Source organism: Gallinula chloropus (genome assembly GCF_964237585.1).
Source record: "Gallinula chloropus genome assembly, chromosome: 20".
Lineage (NCBI taxonomy): Eukaryota > Metazoa > Chordata > Aves > Gruiformes > Rallidae > Gallinula > Gallinula chloropus.
The window spans coordinates 10,968,460-10,986,888 of record NC_140105.1 but is presented as its reverse complement, the minus strand read 5'-3'; the positions used below and the strand labels follow the sequence as shown (position 1 = coordinate 10,986,888).

General features: G+C 51.4%; 3 protein-coding genes across 4 annotated transcripts in view; 1 reads left to right on the top strand and 2 right to left on the bottom strand.

The window, feature by feature from the left end:
• Window positions 1-683: 683 nt before the first annotated feature.
• Window positions 684-3,265, bottom strand: LOC311199304 (nucleoside diphosphate kinase). The gene is made up of 5 exons (XM_084273377.1): window positions 3,109-3,265; window positions 2,683-2,815; window positions 2,079-2,180; window positions 1,355-1,467; window positions 684-932 (listed from the first exon to the last, which is right to left on the bottom strand). The coding sequence occupies exons 2-5, from the start codon at window positions 2,809-2,811 to the stop codon at window positions 815-817; spliced, it is 462 nt and encodes a 153-aa protein (XP_084129503.1). The 5' UTR covers window positions 2,812-2,815; window positions 3,109-3,265; the 3' UTR covers window positions 684-814.
• Window positions 3,266-5,398: 2,133 nt separating this feature from the next.
• Window positions 5,399-11,983, bottom strand: LOC311199305 (nucleoside diphosphate kinase A-like). Its single transcript, XM_084273378.1, has 6 exons — window positions 11,933-11,983; window positions 10,939-11,007; window positions 7,580-7,712; window positions 6,978-7,079; window positions 5,871-5,983; window positions 5,399-5,551 (listed from the first exon to the last, which is right to left on the bottom strand). The coding sequence occupies exons 3-6, from the start codon at window positions 7,706-7,708 to the stop codon at window positions 5,434-5,436; spliced, it is 462 nt and encodes a 153-aa protein (XP_084129504.1). The 5' UTR covers window positions 7,709-7,712; window positions 10,939-11,007; window positions 11,933-11,983; the 3' UTR covers window positions 5,399-5,433.
• Window positions 11,984-13,471: 1,488 nt separating this feature from the next.
• The window catches only part of SPAG9 (sperm associated antigen 9), a gene marked incomplete at its 5' end in the record, with an annotated part of 64,506 nt that continues 59,548 nt past the window's right edge, over window positions 13,472-18,429 (top strand). For both annotated transcript variants that reach the window (XM_084273621.1, XM_084273620.1), the window contains one exon: window positions 13,472-13,777. In XM_084273621.1, coding sequence (XP_084129747.1) covers window positions 13,472-13,777 — 306 coding nt within the window. The remainder of the gene's footprint in view (window positions 13,778-18,429) is intronic.

The window sequence follows — 18,429 nt, the reverse complement described above, 5'->3', positions numbered from 1 at the left end:
GGTGAGCTGTGCTGTGCTGGCAGTAGCCCAAGCCTGCCTCCAGCTCCCTCTGCCCTGCGGCTGCCCTCTGCTTTGGTAGCTTTCGAGGGTACTGAACGTGCCCAGAGAAGGGCAGCAAGGCTGGGGAAGGGGCTGGAGGGCAAATCCTATGAGGAGCAGCTGAGGGAGCTGGGGGGTGTTCAGCCTGGAGAAGAGGAGGCTGAGGGGAGACCTTATCACTGCCTACAATGGCCAGAGGGTGTAGAGAGGTGGGCGATGCTCCCTTCAGCCAGGTGACAGGAGATGGGACAAGGGGAAATGGCCTCAGGCTGCTCCAGGGAAGGGTCAGATCAGCTGTTAGGATGAAGTTCTTCCCTGAAAGAGTTGTTAGGATGTGGAACAGGCTGCCCAGGGAGGGAGTTGGGTTACTGAACCTGGCTGTATTTAACAGACAGGTAGATGAGGTACTTAGAGATAGTAGAGGACAGGAACTGTTGGACTTAATGATCCTGAAGGCCTTTTCTAGCCCTTTTCTGTGAGTCTGAGGCAAGTTTGTGAAGAACAGAATTTTGACTCTTGATCTGCCTGTCCGGAGGAGCTGCCACTAACTGTCCCCACTGCAGGAGGAGAATGTTGCACCCAGGAGTACAGTGACTCAGAACATCTGAACCCAGGGGTCTGTTGCAGTGAAGGCACCACAAGGCTTTAGTTTGTATCATCCATTTATTTCACGGGGCTGAAAAACGACTAAGATACCCATGGTGCTAATTGCTCCCAGGCCAATAGCTGGAATGAGATGATGTCAAGAAGGCACAATTCATTGTGGAAACTCGTTTCACTCATAGATCCAGTCGTGTGCACAAGACTTGAAGTCAACGAGCTCTGAGGGTTTGAACCACAGGTTGATCTCCTTCTGTGCACTCTCCACGGAGTCACTGCCGTGGATGATGTTCCTGTGGAAGGAGACACACAAGTTGCTTCGTTACCAAGCAACACTTGCAGCAGCCTAATTCTCCATATGCAAAAAAAACCCTTGGATGAAGCATCTAGAGCTGCGAGACACTATTTCAGTGCAACAGTTCAATACCCCCCGCCCCCTCTAAGAGCAAAGCCAGCCTGGCAGGGGTGAGCAGGGCTACTTCACTACAACAGCCAGTGTCACCAACTGATCTTACAGGACGCTCTGGTCTGTAGCTGTTATGCCCAAAAAATGAGTTTTGTACCAAGCCATTTCCTTATCCAGCAGTTATGGGTTGTGACCTGCAAATAAAACACGGTCAAATGAGGCTCAGCTACCTCCTATTTTGACTTCCTAGACTGAAAGACCACCAGCGTTGAGTGTTGAACCTCAATTGAAAATAAACTGAGCACAAACCTTCCTACTTGAATGCAGAAGTCACCACGGATAGTCCCAGGCTTAGAGTCTGCAGGGTTTGTCTCCCCTAGCATCACTCTCCCGGTTTTAACCACGTTGAGTCCTTCCCACACCTTAAAGAATAAAAGACAAACAAATCTTAACCCATGCTTATACTGAAGAGTAATCCTTACTAGTCATTTCCACTCTGTAAAGAAACAGGCCCCACCACTGGAAAAAAATCACTCCCACCTCGATCCTCTTAGGCCTGGAGAGACTGGGTAAAGCCCCCAGGACCCTGAGGGATTTGTATCAGGACTGGTGCTGCTGTCACGCTGGGGAAGGCTTTGCCAAGCCTCAGCATTAACTCCTGCTCTGCCTTTCTGCAGCCCCCTCTGGTGTCAGTGGGGCAGCATAAACAAGAATGACACAGAGGATGGGGTGCCCTCCCCCACTCAATCCAGAAGAACCTTTGATGCAGAAACGCCTGACTGCCAGGGATCCTGCTCAGTCCATGCTCAGCACTTCAATACACCTTCTACACACACACACTTTCTGTGTTAATTAATGGCAGCTTCTTACTTGACCGTCTTGACTTTCATTTTGGTTTTCTTTTGCCACTATCAGCACTGGGTAGTTTGGTAAAGTGTTTCCTACGCAGTGTACCTGAGTATTTTAAAATCATTTACTGAGCAAGACCGATCTAGTGACGAGAGAAGCTGGGAAGTGACCTCCAGCTGCTTACCATGGCCACGACAGGTCCGGAGTTCATGTACTTCACCAAACCGGGGTAGAATGGTCGGTCTTTCAGGTCAATGTAATGTTGTTTGAGGAGCTCTTCAGAGGCCTTTAAAAGGACAGGTGTAACCATAACCATCACTTTCCTGTCTCCTCCCCACCCCCAGAGGAGTTACTCTGTAGCACCACAGCTCCTGCCCGGGCTCGGGGGTCACTGACGGTACCAAGTGACGTTGCAGGGCTGTGGGGGGGTCGGGCTGTACAGAGAAAGGAGATCTGCACCACCACCACCCCCCACCCCCAGCTGCCTCTGCAGCAGCGTCAGGGCTGGGAGCTGTCAAAACTCCTCGCTGCAGCCGCCCTCCGCAGCAAGCAGCGGGGAGATGGATGGATGGCACCCCACCCCCTTCAGTCAAGGTCACTTCAGCTCCCTCTCCTCGCCTGCCCGGCGCCATCTGAGCCGGCCGCCTTCGCTCATCACCGGGCCGCGCTCCCGGGCGGCAGCCGGGCCCGGCGGCCCCGCGCTGCAGCGCTTCGCCCGGGGGCGGCTCCGGCCGCGGGAAAGGCGCTTCCCCAGCGCCGCGGGGGCGAGTGCCGGTGCGGAGACTTACGAGCACGAACTTCATGGCCACCAGCCGGAAGCCCTTCTGCTCGAACCGCTTGATGATCTCTCCCACCAGCCCCCGCTGGACGCCGTCGGGCTTGATGGCGATGAAGGTGCGCTCGCTGTTGGCCGCCATCGCGCTGCGGGGCAGAGGGACACGCACGGCTCAGGCCCGGCACCGCCGCCCGCCGGTGCCGCCCTCAAGGTCGGAGGGAGCCGGCGCTCCCCACCCCCCCGCCGCCATGGCGGCGCCCGGCCGGGCCCACGCGGCACCGGGGCCTCCCCGCTCCCGCCCCGACCCTCCGCCGGCCGCGCCCGGGGCTGAGGCGGCCCCTCCGCCGCTGGCGCGACCCGCGCCCCCTCGGCCCCTCCGCGCGGAGCCGGCCGCTGTCGGGGGGGGTGGTGGGGGTGGGTTACCCGGCCCTGGGCTCACCTCGCCGGAGCTCCCGCTGCTTCCCGCACCGCAGCCGCTGAAGAAAGAGGAGGAAGGCAAGGCGGGCGGTGGCCGGATCCCCCGCCCTGCGGAGAGGCGGAGCCGCCCGGCCTGCGGCGCTTGGAGGCGGGCCTGGCGGGGCTGGCGGCTCGCTTCGGTGCCAGCCCGCTCTGCCGGGCCGGACCGGGGCGGGCCGGTCGGTCTGTGCTGCTGCTCGGGCTGGCGGGGGCCGCTGCGCTCCCTCCGCGCCCGGGCGGGGGCAGCTGTGGGCCGGGCCGGGCCGTGCCGAGCGGCCGGCGGCACTGGTCTCCTCCACCGCCTCGGCGCACGGAGCGGTGCTGCACTCGAGGGAGCCTCGCTGCTCTCGGAGCTGCTTCTCCGGCCCCTGAGCGAAGGCTGCTCCCGCTAAGGCGGCGCGGCTCACGGCCGCTTCCCGCCGGGGCTCTGTGGGATACGGGGAGGTGAAGCTGCGGAGTGTCGAGGCGCCGATGGAGAGCTCCCCGCTCCCCGGGGCCGGGCCCTCACCAGGCCTGGGTGCGGGGCTGTCACGTTTTACCTACTGATGCTTCCTGCTTTGCCCTGTACAAAGCACCTTTCCTCTTCCTGAGCTGACACGCCCGTAGGCAGCACCGACGAAATAGCCGGTCGGTCTCTTACTGACCGGCCACTGCCCCTCGGCGGGGCTGGACGTGCTGAGGTGTGCGGGAGGGTTGCTCTGCTCCTGGAGATGCCTGACTGCACTTCCTCGGGGTCCTGAAGCACTAAAAACACTAATCAATGTCTTGCTGACAGACCCTGTGTCTCCAGATCCCCTCAATTTCTCTATTTTGTAGTGAGCAAACCAAGAAAACAAGATCCTGAGTATTGCTTCAAGCAAAAAGGGAACCAGACGCTACTCATCTCATGAAGGGGCTTTTTATCATCTTAATTATCAGCTTAATTATCATCTGTAACACTGAGTATCTTCAGAAGAGAAGCTAGCAACCTCACCTTCACTTTGTTATCTATGGAATTTGTTCCCTCTCCTTAATCTCATTAATTACATCTAAGACAATATCATGACAATTTCCTTTTATTTTGCTTAAGGAACAGTACAGGTTTTATTTTGAACTATTTATCTTAGGAGTTAGATATCTTCATAAAATACCATCACTGTTGAATTCAGCATTCATTGTGCAGTTCAGTATTTGAAAGAAGAACTCACTGTAGGAAAAAATCTAGGAGTTTGAGCAAATAATTCAATGAAACTTCTGCCTTTCAATGACAACGGTGTTGGAGGTGAATGAACACGTAATATTGCCCCCAACACATTTCTTGTTCCTCCTCCAGGACAACTAGAGGATATTTGCTGTTAGTATCTCTGCAAGAGGCTGACAGATGCCTCTGACAGAAGCAGAAACTTCTACTGAAAAACACTGAGTGTTACTTCTTGACATGGCTAAGTAAATAAAACGTAATGCTAAAGTCAATTCTGAAATACCTCACCCATGAACAGCTTGCTCTGGAGTTCCTACTGAAAGGGAAAGGACACAGGTAAGGACAAAGCTAAAATACCATCTGTTGAGCCAGGAAAGCAAACATCTCTCACTGTGGCTCTGCTCAGGGTCAGAGGACTGCTAAAGCGGCTGGAGGTAGATCTCCCTCATCCGTCCCCACATCCATCTGCTTTTCACATTAAAAGGGCATTTCAGAAAGCCTGGCCTATTAATCCTCCCTCAAAAATAAATCCTGGGGAGGGGGGGGGAACAAAGCAAGTTGTAACAGTGTCAATGGAGAGAGAAGGTCTCATTTTAATCACAGCTCCGCTCTGTGTATGGGCATGGAGAAGTGAGTAAGCTGCTTCCTGTTGCTGTGCTGGGCATGGGGATTCGCTCCATATTGAGTTCAATCCTCACCCTTTGGGCACTCTCACTGTATTTACCTACACCAGCTGTCCCCTAAGGCCTTGGTGAGTTAACCTTTGACACCAAGCCATTTGCCAAATAGATTTTAACCCTTTCTCCCCCACCCAAGTTTTGACTGACAAGCCTTTCAGGAGAACACACACACTCTGTGTCGTTAGCAACCAGCATTTTACTACCCTGTGTTTTAATGTCGTATCTCTCACACACCCCCCAAGCAGCTTTTTAAGAGCATGAGTCCATCTATAGCTTGACAGCTTTTACCCAAAGCAGCAGCAAGTACTGACTATGTTTAATATTCACAACAGAGCAACCTCACAGATTTCTGAGACAGGTTTCTACCGGTTAATCGAAGGACTTGGGAAGAGCTAGAGGGTCTCAGCTGTTCACAGAGAGTAGGGTATCAACAGGTCCTGGTGTGGTTTTACTCGTAGATCCATTCGTGAGCACAGCTCCTGTAATCAACCAGCTCTTCAGGAGTGAACCACAGATTGATCTCTGCCTCAGCACTCTCCACAGAATCACTGCCATGAATGATGTTCCTAGGAAAAGAGAAAGGTGGATAAACAAGTAATACAATCCCCAAAGCCAAGCAAGCTGCTCTTTTTGAAGTGGTCTCTGTTGCAGGGAGAAGTTGTAAGTAACCCTAAAGTAGCAGTAGGCATGGAGTAGGCAGCACCAGCTTTACTCAGTGTTTCTGTCAAGGGAGAAGACTACAACTCCATCGTAACGTTGTGTGGGCACAGGGAATGGCAGCTCCGTGCAGGAGACCGAGGAGGATGGAGCAGAGTCAGGATAGATCCTGACACTCCACTGGACATGTGGTGTCTTTGGATGGTATGAATGGTTTCAGAAATGTACCTTCCAACTTGAACACAGAGGTCACCACGAATAGTGCCAGGCTTTGAATCGAAGGGATTAGTTTCCCCCAGCATCACCCTTCCAGTCTTAATCACGTTAAGACCTTCCCACACCTTAAAAGGGAAAAAAAAAATTTCCATTGAGATTATTCTTAGCAGTAGATGAAGCAGCAAGAGTTAATCACCCCTTCCACAGTGAGTTACACAGTGCTGCCCATCGTGGCACAAGTACCTTCTGAACATTCCCCATAGCAAGACAGATTTTACCTCCAATTGTTTCTGTTGGATTCTTGAAGCTTCTGCTGAAGTTCTCCCCTTCTGCACAATACCTCTCCCTCCCCAAGGATGGGAAGAGAGCAATTTTAACTCTCAGCATGGTAATCAGCCTTGCAAAGCTATCTGCTGATGGGAGATGATAGGACAAGGGGAAATGGCCTCAAGCTGCACCAGGGTAGGTTCAAGTTAGATGTTAGGAAAAAATTCTTCACTGAAAGAGTTGTCAGGACCTGGAACAGGCTGCCCAGGGAGGGGGTTGAGTCACCATCCCTGGATGTGTTTAGAGAAAGGGTAGGTGAGGTACTTAGGGATATGGTTTAGCATAGGATGGGAGTGGTTGGACTCAATGACCTTAAAGGTCTTTTCCAACCTTGTGATTCTGTGGTCTAGACCTCTGGTTCAACTATTTTACAAATACACTATGAAATTTAAAAAGATAAAATCCCTTCTAATGAACTTAGTGAAAAAGATTTTCAAAGTTATTACAGCTTAGAAGTAAAAATATTCCACACCATCATGTTTCAGTTTGCTTAACACACAGTATTCTATCGTGGGGTTTCTGTGCAGGTTCACTGTTGCTCAAGGTCCTGGCTTTGGTTCCCTCTCTACCCCTGCCCCCCTCCTCCACATACTGACTCCTTGGAGAGAAAGATGATGAAAAAAAAGACAAAAAAAGAGAAAGATGTTAACAGCACATCTTCCTAATTACAGCCTTTGGATCTAGGGTTGTAAGTCCTTTCAAACAGAATGCAATAGGTAACACAATCTTACTGCTGGTAAGACACTTAAATGGTTCATGTTTCTCAGCCAAGCTTCATTGTCAAGAACTCACCATAGCTACAACAGGCCCAGAGTGCATGTACTGCACCAGGCCATCGTAGAACGGACGGTCTTTCAGGTCGATGTAGTGTTCTCTCAGAAGGTCTTCAGAGGCCTGCATTAAAAAGCAGACAAACAAAAAAAGCTGACAGTAAGAACTTAAGAGCATCCTGAAATCACAGCGATTAGCCAGGGAGCATCATTAATCCTAAAACTTGCACGCACTTGGAAATTCACCATTTCTCACACCTTCCTAGAAGAGCTTTCGGTCAGTATGGCTTTGAACTGCCTGCTGGAACCACAGCTGAACTTAGAAAAGTATCTTCTGCCCATGCAGACAGCTTATGTGCCCCTGGATTTGTCAAAGGTATCTGGAGATATTTGTTAGATATAGGATGCACCTAAAAGAATATTCTCTTCAGACTAAGGACATCAAGTTACTAAAATTAGCATGATTAGCATGTCTAAGGCACTGAGCCAGGGATGGGAATTGGAACTTTTCCAGCATATCCAAAGACTTCTCATAATTTCAGGTTTGGTTGTTTTGAAGGCTGCATTCCTCACTAGAGCACGCTGCTCTGCTCTAGGGCTGCAGTAGAACCGAGGAAAGCTCACGTGTATTAACTTCAGGGCCACCAGTTTGAATCCTTTCTGCTCGAACCGCTTGATGATCTCTCCCACCAGCCCCCGCTGGACTCCGTCGGGCTTGATGGCGATGAAGGTGCGCTCAGAGATGGAAGCCATGGTCCTAGGAGGAAGGGAAGAGAAGGCATCACTCCAGGGCCGGCAGCCACGTGCAACCACAGCCCTGTACTGCGTGTAACACAGCTATTATCATCATTAAATCGGCCACATCTGAAGGTCATTAAGCCGCGGTCGGCGCTGGTTCCGCAGCTCTGCCGCTGCCCGCGGGTTTCACAGGGTGCAGACATGGGAACGAGCGAACCTTACGGTCGGAGGTGCTCTGAGTGGCACGAAGGGGAAGGAGGACTGGCTGGTGCCCCGCCAAGTGCCGCCCGAGAGGCGGCTGCCTGCGCTTTAGGGCTCCGTAGGTTGGACAAAGCCATGTGCACCGTTCCCATCGGTAAAGCGGCGCTGCGGGCTGCCGGGGCCCAGCACCGTTCCGCGGGTGCAGGTGCCCGCGGGCACACGGGAGGCTGCGGGGGGCGGCACCAGGTCAGCGGTGTAACGGGCCGGGGTGCAGCCCCTGCCCGCGCTGGGGGGAGGCGAGGCGGGGAAGCCTCTCCCGCCGGCACGCGGAGACGGGGGGTCCCCGACGCCCTCCCTGCCGCCGCTCCCCGTTCTCCCCAGCACGGCCCCGCGCCCCCCGGCAGCCGGCCCGGCCCGGCCCGTCTCACCTCACCTGCTGGCGGCCCCGGCTGGCTCTGGCGGCCGGCGGCGGCGGCCGCTGCCGCCCCAGCCGCGGCTTAGCCCTAAGCCGCCCCCGCGGGCCACCGGGGCCGCGGCTCGGGGCGGCCGGTTGCCATGGCGACAGCGCGGCCTCCCGCCTGCAGGGGGCGGTGGTTCCGGGAGCTGCCGCCCCAGCCCCCCGGCTGGGGCACCCCCGGCCCGGGCACCCCTCCCTCACCGGAGCTGCCGGGCGGCGGCAGCCCGCACCTTCGCCCCGCCCGCTAACGGGGCTGCCTTCCGTGTGCCCATCCGTGCCCCCCCGGGCCTCTCCCCCGACCCGTCACCGCCTGCGGCCCCCGCACCGCGGCTCAGCCGCCTCCGCGCTGAGCTGGGGGGGTCGCGTTCGGCTCGCACCCCCAGCCGCTGCCCTTCTCTTCCCAGGTTATCCCCAGCGGGGATGCCCGGGAGTCTCCCCTGTAAAGGTGGCCGCTATTTTGTGCTGGTTGTACTGTTTTAGATCTCCAAGCCTCGACAGTTCGCCCCTCTGACTGTTTGGCCTCGAGCATCCTATTTCCCCTGAGAGATGTGAGGATAACGCCTGTGGACGCCCAAGTTCCTGCCTGCTCAGCATGTCCTGCTGAGAGGGATCCGTGCCTGTCTGGGGTTTATCTCTCAAACTGGGGTGAAGTTCCTGGGCTCTGCTCCCTGGCTCTCCTTGAAAGCAGAGTGAGGTGGATTTCACTTCCCTCAGGGCAGGACTTCGCTGCTGCTCACCGGGGAGAAGTCCAGCTTTCTGACAGTGTAGATTGCTCCACTCAGGATCCCTTTTCTGTGCTACAGGTCGTCACACATCCATGTCTTACCTGTAGTTTGGGTGGGAGAACCTGGAGCTGCCATCAGCATCTGTTCCAACACCCTATTAACCACTATGCAGGGCTCTTTGGGGTTTTTTCCCACGCTATGATGTGATCATTTTCCCAAGGTCTCTGCTTTAATGAAAGATGTCTAAAGCAGACACAGCACTGTCCATTCCAGCAAGTGCCCCCTGGAGTTACTGTGGACTTAGGAGCTCCTGAGTATTCCCCTGATAATATCAATCATAATACTACTACAAACTCCAGTGCTGTGGTCCTCACTAGAGGCAAAAGAATAATTAAAAATAGAACAAAGATCTCCAGAAACAAGATGTTTAGAGAAATCTTTTCTCAAAAGCAGCAACAGGCCATCTATTTACAGCTTTGTTAAAACTATGTCATGCACTGATTAAAGCTTAGGCCTCACCATAAGGTGGGCAAGCACTAGGCACAGCTTTACCATGGATCTGCTCCGTGATCTTTGCCAAGTCTTTTAACCTCATTAAATAAGGGTCATCTTTGTCACTTTTGAGATTAATCCATGATTAGCTGAGCTTGTTGTGCATTATATTGTACAGGAACAGCACAGAAGCATGCTCCCTTGTTATTTTTAGTGTAGAAACGAGCAGCTTTTCTGTGGGATGAAAATTTTACCAAAATGACTAAATTAGATGGAGAATTACATGTGTGCCTAAAAGGCAAAAAAGAAGTAGACAGTCTAGACAAAGAGTTTCCTAAAACCAGACTGGTGATGGGAAGAGAAGACACCTTTCAAAGTCCTCAGTGAGTGAACCAAGTGTAATTACTGAGCTCAAGCCGTGTACACACTGCTTAAAACCAGCAGAGGTCTTTAAAGCAGGCCTGGGGCAAAAAACTTGACACTGAATGTCTCCAAACCTCGGGAGGATTTAAACCTATGAGAGGTGGCAGAGGGCAGGGGGTGGGTGGTACCAGGTCCGTGTTGTCATGATCTCATCTAACAACCTGTACCTGTCCTGGTCAGAATTCCTGGGGAGTTCTCACCTGGACTCACTTTGGGCTGCCCACTTCCCAAGTCTGACACGTTGTGTTGCTCATGGCTACACTGCCCTTCATTTAGCCAAGTATTGCTACCATCCAGCTGTTTCCAGCTTGATTTCTGTTACACCAAGCACCTCAGAACTAAGAATTACAACAATTTCTTCCTCTGGGTCAAGTCCCAGCTAAGCTCTTCTCACCCCATATCGATTCAGAGGCCAATTTTCTTCCCTGGTAAATTTTACCTTCTAATAAACCTTTCTTTCTGGGGATAGGGAATAGAATTTTTCTTATTATCCGATAAACTGATTTCTTTTTCAGGCACTTCTTCCCCCAGGAGTGTGAATTGCATTTTACTCCAGTGGTTAGCACAGACAGCCACTGTTTTCAAGCTACAAGGACAATACTATCAGGTATATTTTGTGCTGTTTCATACACTTGATTGGTTTATTAAGTTAATAGGTCATCAAAGTCTCTTCATCTCCTGGGAAGCAACTAGGATACAATTCCATAACTTTTCCTATTTTGAATCCATCCCCAAGTTTCTGATCTTACATTACCTGCAAGGTGCACTTCATAAAACATGATCATAATGATAATAAGACTGTCAATAAGATACATTTTTATGCCACTCTAAGCTTGGCTCCCAGGTAATTTTTCTAATGTTCATCTTTTTAAACACTTCATTTATTCATGTTAGAACCCCCCCAGGTGACTAGAAATAGAACAGGAGCCCAAACAACCCGCTTCTACCTGTACTCATCAGTCTGATTGTGACTCCAGCAGCAAGAGCCTGGCTGTTCTGTGCTGGGCTCGCTCCAGCTGTGAAAGAAAAACCACAGCTATCAATTCTGCTAATAGAAACAGGATAAAAATAGCACATCCTCAGAGCCCCCATCCCTCAGAGGCTCTCAGCAGGCACCTTGACCCATTTTTGCCGTCTGTCAGAACGCACCTCCTTGAGCTCATGTGTTTGTGCCATTTGCCAAGTACGATGGCAACAGCTGTAAAACTCCACGTGGGTGAAGGATCTCTGCCACAGCTCGGGATGATTGGTACTCCTGTCCTCACAGTGACATGCAGCTGCCTGGAGCTGTCCTGGCACATAACAGCACTGTGCAGCAGTAACGTGGTGAGGGCTAGGTTAAAAGCCTGCTGCAGTGCCTGCCAGCCTTGTCCCCAGAGCAGAACGGAGTCACCTCTCAATTTGGGCTGTCTGCAGCCTGCCTACAAGATTTATTCTGGCTCAGTAACCCCCCACGAGCTGATAACCCCCCACCCCAAAGGTTCTCAGTGCCTGCTGCAATGCCAGTGACTGAGGCAGATGGGAAACTAGGCATGACCTAAAAGGAGAGAGAAATTCCCAAACAGAGCTTCCCTCAGCATGCCCACATCAAGCAAAGGCTGTAACCCATGGCAGACAGCAGCCAAACATGAAGAAGATGCATTTTTTTTCCTCAGTGGACAACAGCTAAAGACAAATATGAAAAGAAAACATTCCACAGGGATCATTTCCAATAATTTAAATGTAAATTTATTTGAGGAGAGGTGAGTAGGAAAGTGCAGATTGTGTCTTTTTAATTTTTAGCTAAAATGATGTTTTGTGGGTTTTTTTCATAATTACAAGGCAAACAGCTTCTCTTTCTTTTTGCTGCATTTATAAATAAATTTGTATCTTAACTGCCTATGTCTTGGATGTGCAATGTTAAATGTTAGCTCAGAAGGGCGATATCTAAACAGAACTCACATGAAAATCCAATATACAGGGTTGATGTCTTTTCTTTGTCATTCCTGCGCAGACCCACTAGCTTCCTATATAAAATGCCAACACAGAACATGCATTTAGAGCACAGTTCTCTCTTAGAATCAGTCCAAATGAGAGAAAACAATAGTGCAAAGCTCTACTGCTCTCCAGTGGAAATCAATGCGATCGGCACAGTTGAAGTTCCACCACTCCTCAAGCCTTTTCATTTTTGAAAACTCTCCTTCCTTTGTTCCTGTGCTGCTGCTAAGCCACCAGGTCCCTCAGCTGCCTGGTACATGAAATACTGGAAGAAAAATAGTCATTTCCCCATGTATGACTTGTATGGTAAAAGTGAGGGATGTGAAGCAACTCCAAAACCTTTCGATCTCAGTGAGTTCCAATGATTTCACGTTACAGTAATGCCCAGGACAGCTGATGTGATTCCCAGGGCAAAACTTATGATCCGGAATTTTCCCCGTCCCTGGGGGTGTTCAAGGCCAGGTTGGATGGGGCCCTGGGCAGCCTTGTGTAGCTCTAGGCCTGGAGGTTGGTGTCCCTGCCTGTGGCAGGGGGGTTGGAGCTCTGTGATCCTTGGGGTCCCTTCCAACCCAGACCATTCTATGGTTCTATGATTCTATGGAACTTGCTGTTCCCAATCCTAGGAAAACCAACCTCCCTTAGCCAGTTGAAGATGCTTTCTAGGCTGTGTTATTGCTAATCACACGGGATTTCTACCCTTATCTGGAGCCCCTGGAGACAGGATGCCTTCCTGCTCTCCGAGATGAGCCCCAGGAGTCCCCCAGGCGCGGTCTGGGAGCTGCAAGGAGCTGAAATCTCGCTTCAGCTCCGTCAGTCACCCCAGAAAGGAGCCACCTGATCTCCTTACGCTCTGCGGGGGCAGCCAAGAAATGACACGGCTTTTTTACGTGAACTGCCGGCACTTCCCGAACTCCTGCACCCAAAGCCGTGCGGATTCACTGCGCGGCCCCTCGGGGCTCCCGGCCGCCTCAGGGATGGATGGGCCGGCCGGCTCCCCGCAGGGAGCCCCTTCCCGCAGTGCCGCCGCCCGAGCGGCCGCCTCCCGGCCCCGACAGGGCCGGAGCCTCTCCTCTTAGGCGAGCGCCCTGCCTGAGGGCCCGGCAGCCCTTCGCCGGGCGCCTGGACTTTCGCTCAGGTGAGCCCGGAACGGCCGCCATCCCCGTCCCGCGGAGCGTGAGGAGCGAGAGACCGGGACAGGCCCGCGGCCGCTCCCACCACCGCCCGCCCTGACGTCACCGCCAAGCCCCGCCCCCCCCCGCGCCGCTGCGGGCGGCTGATTCACCCCGCCCCTGCCGCATGACGCGGCGGCCACGCCCCGGCGCGGCGGGTGAGGTCAGTGCCGTGCGCCAGGGCCGCTCTCCGCCCCCCCCACTCCCCTCCCCGCCTCCCGCTCGCCCGGGCTGCAGGCGAGGCCCCGCCGCAGAGGCAGGAGGAGGCGCCGGGAGCGCGCTGAGCTGCTGCCGCCTCGCCGGGCCCCGAGAGGGAAGGCGCTCGCCGGCAGCCATGGAGCTGGCGGACGGCGTGGTGTACCAGGAGGACCCCGGCGGCCCGGGCCCCGCCATGATGTCGGAGCGGGTGTCGGGGCTGGCGGGCTCCATCTACCGCGAGTTCGAGCGGCTCATCGGGCGCTACGACGAGGAGGTGGTGGCCGAGTTGATGCCGCTGGTGGTGGCCGTCCTGGAGAACCTGGACTCGGTGTGCGCCCACAGCCAGGAGACCAGCGTGGAGCTGGAGCTGCTGCGGGACGACAACGAGCAGCTCCTCACGCAGTACGAGCGGGAGAAGGCGCTGCGCAAGCAGGCCGAGGAGGTGAGGGCGGGCGCCGGGCCCAGGGGCTGAGGCGGGAGCGGAGCCGGTGGAGGGCGGGGGCCCGTTCCCGAGGCGGGCGGCGGCTCCGGGCTTCCTCTGTGGAGGCGGGAGGACTTCCTGCCCTCGGCGGCGGCCGGGCTGTCTCCCTCGGGGTCGCCAAGGGAGGGGTGCTTGCGGTACCTGGGCCGGGGGTGCCCTGCGGCCCGGCCCTGGCTCCCGCCGGCTCCCGCGCAGGGAATGCTGCGGGCGGGGCTCCTGTCGGAGGGGCCGCCGGGTGACGAGGTTGGGTCGCGGCGTGTTTCGGGGAGGAGGGAAGGCCGGGAGCGCGCCCACCCTGCCTGCCCCGCCGGCGCCTCGGAGGGGCTGTACGTGCCGCCGCGGCAGCGCCGGGTGGGCTGGCGGAGCCCTGCCGTGTGTGACCCCCCAGCCCTCTCCGGGCCCGGCTCTTCCCGGAGGACTTACCGCTAACTCCTTTGAAGCGCCGGTCTCCCAGTCCCCGGGTCCAGAGGAGGACAGCCCCGCTTTGCGGAGCAGGCACGGAACCATGTGCTGACTGCACCACTCCTTTGCTTTCCCTCCGGGTTTCTGCCGTGGCAGGAGGAGCATTGCCCATCTCCCATCCGCTGTCGAGGGTATTCACTAAAAACAATGCGGAAGCATAGCAAGAATTATGGAAATACATGCTGTCTAGACTGTAGCTCTGCAGAGCCAGAACATAAAAGCTGCAGTCAGCAACAGGTGGTGTGGACTGTTCAGCGGCATAAACTCTGGCTCAGGTTAGTGCTGCAGGAGTTGAAATAAAAATATCTAAGAATTACTTCAGCGTAAATAAGCTTGCAAAGCATAAGAGATTATAAAGTGACACAGAAGAAAGCGCTGTGAGGGATAACTTCCTCCAGTTCATTGTCTCGCCAAACTCCTCCAGGAAATTGGATTGACAGCATTATCTGTGATAGAACAAGCCATCCTATAAGTGTGTTTCCAGATTTGGCATCCTGTGCTTATCTCTGTGGTTATGTTTACCTTCTAAATTTGCCAAAAAAATCAGAAAAATGATGGCACTGAGGGTGAAGACAATGATTTGAAAAATGTTAGCCCTGAAGAAATATTTGTGTACAGCATGGTTATAAGTGAAAAACATCTGTAAATTGTTCCAGGACTTGAGTAGTTTGCCACAAAGTCATGTGGTGTGAACCTGTCCCCCAAACTCCAGGACCCATGGACTGTTCATCCTTCTTGTCAAGCATGTAGTTGTTTTCCAGTGCTTCATGGACTTCTGGCTGGGGACTATTGCCATAAAGACTTAATCACTAGTTCTGACACAAGCTGCCTGGAAAAGGCTTTTTTAGAAAACATATTTTATTTCTATTAAAAGAGTAAGAGACTTGATAAATATTTTCAGATTATTTCATGAGAAAATCGATCAGGCTTGAAACACAGGCAGTGTTTGCCAGATTGAAAGAAGCGAGCCTTGGGCAGCAGAACAGAAACCATAACCATATGACAGAATGGAATATGGTGTTAACTGTGTTCCTGTGGCTTTCAGGAGCTGCATGTGCTGATGTTGGTGGTGTCCTTCACTGCCAGCTCCATTTCTTTGTGTCGTGCTAAATTAACTTGAGGCCATGAGGATTCTGCAGTTTCAAAACTGGTACTTGTGCTCCCAGACAGCTTACTGCTACAGTTAGACCTAAGACTGTTTTTTCAATGGTAAGGACAAAGGTGATGTTTTTGTTGTGGGCTGAGGTCAGGCTGTACGTGTGTGACAGTGTCAGCTGTAGATAAGGCACAGCGTGACTGTGACAGGTATGTGTTTTACTCAGTCTTGACTGTTGGACCATTTGTGTGAACGCTGAGCTAATCTGATGGGTGCAGCATGGCTGGAAGGAAAGCAGGGTGCAGGAATGTACCACTCCTTTTCTTGGACACAAAGTTACCATCTCGGTGTGTTTCTTTCCCAGCCTGGCAGAGGTTCCTTGTGGCATCTGGTAGCGAGATGGAGAGTTTCGAGCTGCAGAGTTCATTGTCCTGTATCATCTGTTCTGACTGGCCAGAAGTTCTGAACTACTGTAGCTTTGACTTTCTGCCTGCTGTTGTAGGCATTTTTATTTGCATTCATTTGATGAATATTAATGGTTTATTATTTGAATGGAAGTCTCCTTACACCATTGTCCTAATTTGCCTCTTTAATTTCCTCTAGCTAAAAAGTGTTACTGAAGAAACATCTCAAAAGGTGTTGCCTGTGGGTTTCTCCTATAGCGATTTTAGAAAAGAAAGATGATTTCAGAACTTCTGGGCCTACTTTTCAATGCTCTAGGTAGTGGGCATGATGTTTTCAATGGCTGTGGAGTCACTTGTCTGACTTTGTGTCATATGTTTTGTGATATAGCTAAGGAAATAGAGGAACCAACTATTCTGCTGTTCTGCTTACAGTTCTGCATAACTTATCTTCCCACTTAGTGAATGTTAGGCAGCTTGCCCTGCTGCAAAGAAGTGGGAGAGGAAGAAGGATTGGGGGTTCTGCTATTTCATATGCTAGTAAGTGTTACTTCTGTACAAATGTACTGCTCCATGCAGGGGGGTGTGTGGCTGGCAGAAGGGGTTTCATGTGCTTTTATTCCTCTTAGTGGTGTCAGGCTGCCTGATACCATCTTTTAGCTCTTCTGCTGTTGGTGGGGTTAAGCTGTTCCTGAAATCTGCTGTTCAATACGTGTCCATGGCTTCTGCAACCATAAAAAAGGGGTTTGCCACCACAAGAATTAGTTCAGGTAACAGTGTGACCTTAATGGCTGCCTTTTCTTACTGTTCCCAAAGTTAACTTTCTTCCTTAGCATTGTGTGTTCAGTAAACACTCTGCAGTACTTTGAATTTAAGAGAGAACCAAATTGAGACCCATTATACCAAAAGCTTGCTAAAGTAGTGTTAGAGTTACTAGGTTGCTTTCAGTTATGTGTATGTTTCTCTACACTAAGTCCAGCTGAGTTGGCTTTGTCATTATGTTTCTCTACCTACTCCAGGAAGAACATGCCACTGGCTGAAAAGCTGGCATGGCTGTGATAAGTTTCCCAAGTACATATCATATGGTAATAAATCTGCTGAGGAGGTGGAACCGTGGCATCAGATATGGTCAGTGTTGCACCTGGATCAGGTGATGGGAAAACACAAGGAAATGAAGATGACACAGATGTAGTAAACAAAAACGTTTAATTTGGCTAGTCCTGTGTCAGTGATTAAATGATTGTGTGCATGAGAGAGAGCTCCCCATGTGTGTGCTGTGCTCTTCCATTGTGTCATCTGAGTTCATGTTTATTGGGGTGATCATTGTTGTAAACTTTTAAGAAGATTGAAAGTTGCTTACATAAAGACTTCTGGATCTTATTTGTGAAGTACTTTTTATTGGTGTTCTTTAAGAACAGGTTAGACCAATGTCTGTCTGAAATGGCATAGCTGATAGTGCCTGGAGAAAACGGGAAGGATTAGATGGGAGTTACCAAACATAGTTTGTGAAGGTATCACAGGCTTGGATTTCAGCAAGGAGGCACATGCATGCATCATATCCTGTATTACACCTTATTATATATCAAATTAGGATCCAGACATCAACACTGAATATCAGAGCCTTGAAACAAGATGACCTTATAAGGATCATTCTAGCTGTTATCTTCTGTCATCTTGTGGTGTTTGGTCCGGTGGTTTCAAAGTTGTGTTGGTGGCCTTCAGCTCTTTTTTTTTTTAAAAAAATGGCCAAAAAGCCCCTCACAGCCTCAGCTCTGTGGCCTAGACAGGATGTCACTTCAAATGAGGAAAGCTAGACACTTTAATTTTTTATTTAGTGTCTGTCTTGATATTTTGTGCAACCAGTAGCTTGGGGTTGAAATAAGAGACTATCCAGTACCCAGTGAGTGGCTAACATGTTCCTGCATATGTTGCTGCATTTATTGCACATTGACAGTGCACTCAAATACTTTTAAACAATATAAATAAGTCTTTTATATAGGTGCTCAGCCTATCCTTGGCAGCAGTGGTGGTTTATCTGATGAGTCCTCCCATCACAGTCATACAGGTTTGGGACAAGATAATCAGTCTCCTGGGACTCTGCCTGTTTTAACATGGTCACTAGAAGGAAAGATGAAACCAAATAGAAACATCCAAAGTCTAAAGTACTCTCAGTTCATGATGATCTGGTACAGTTTTCAGCAGAGGGGGAAAAACATATCCAGCTCTAATTATAAAAATATGTTGAAGAGCAGTAACTTCAGCTTTACCTTAAAGTTCATGTAAACTATTGGAAAATAATGAAACCATTTAATACAAAGCCACTTTTAGTAGTTTCAGTTGAAGAACTTGAGAGGAAATACAGAATTACATCTATCTTTAGTTCCTGAGTGACAATGACATTGATAGCTTCGAGCGGCTGTTTGTTCAGAAGTATAATTGTCGCTGGCCTTTTGCAAGTTATGAGAGACATCTGACTTTGTGAAGTCATCAGAGAAGCAACTAAACAAAGATGTTACAGTTTTATAATTCTTCTTTCATGTTTTCCCATGTTTAATTGAACAAACCATGTTGGTCCCTAGCCCCAGTGCCAAATTTGTGTCAAACTTTGAAGGCCCTTTTCAGAAAGGGAGTCTGCTAAGAATGAGTGAGCCAGA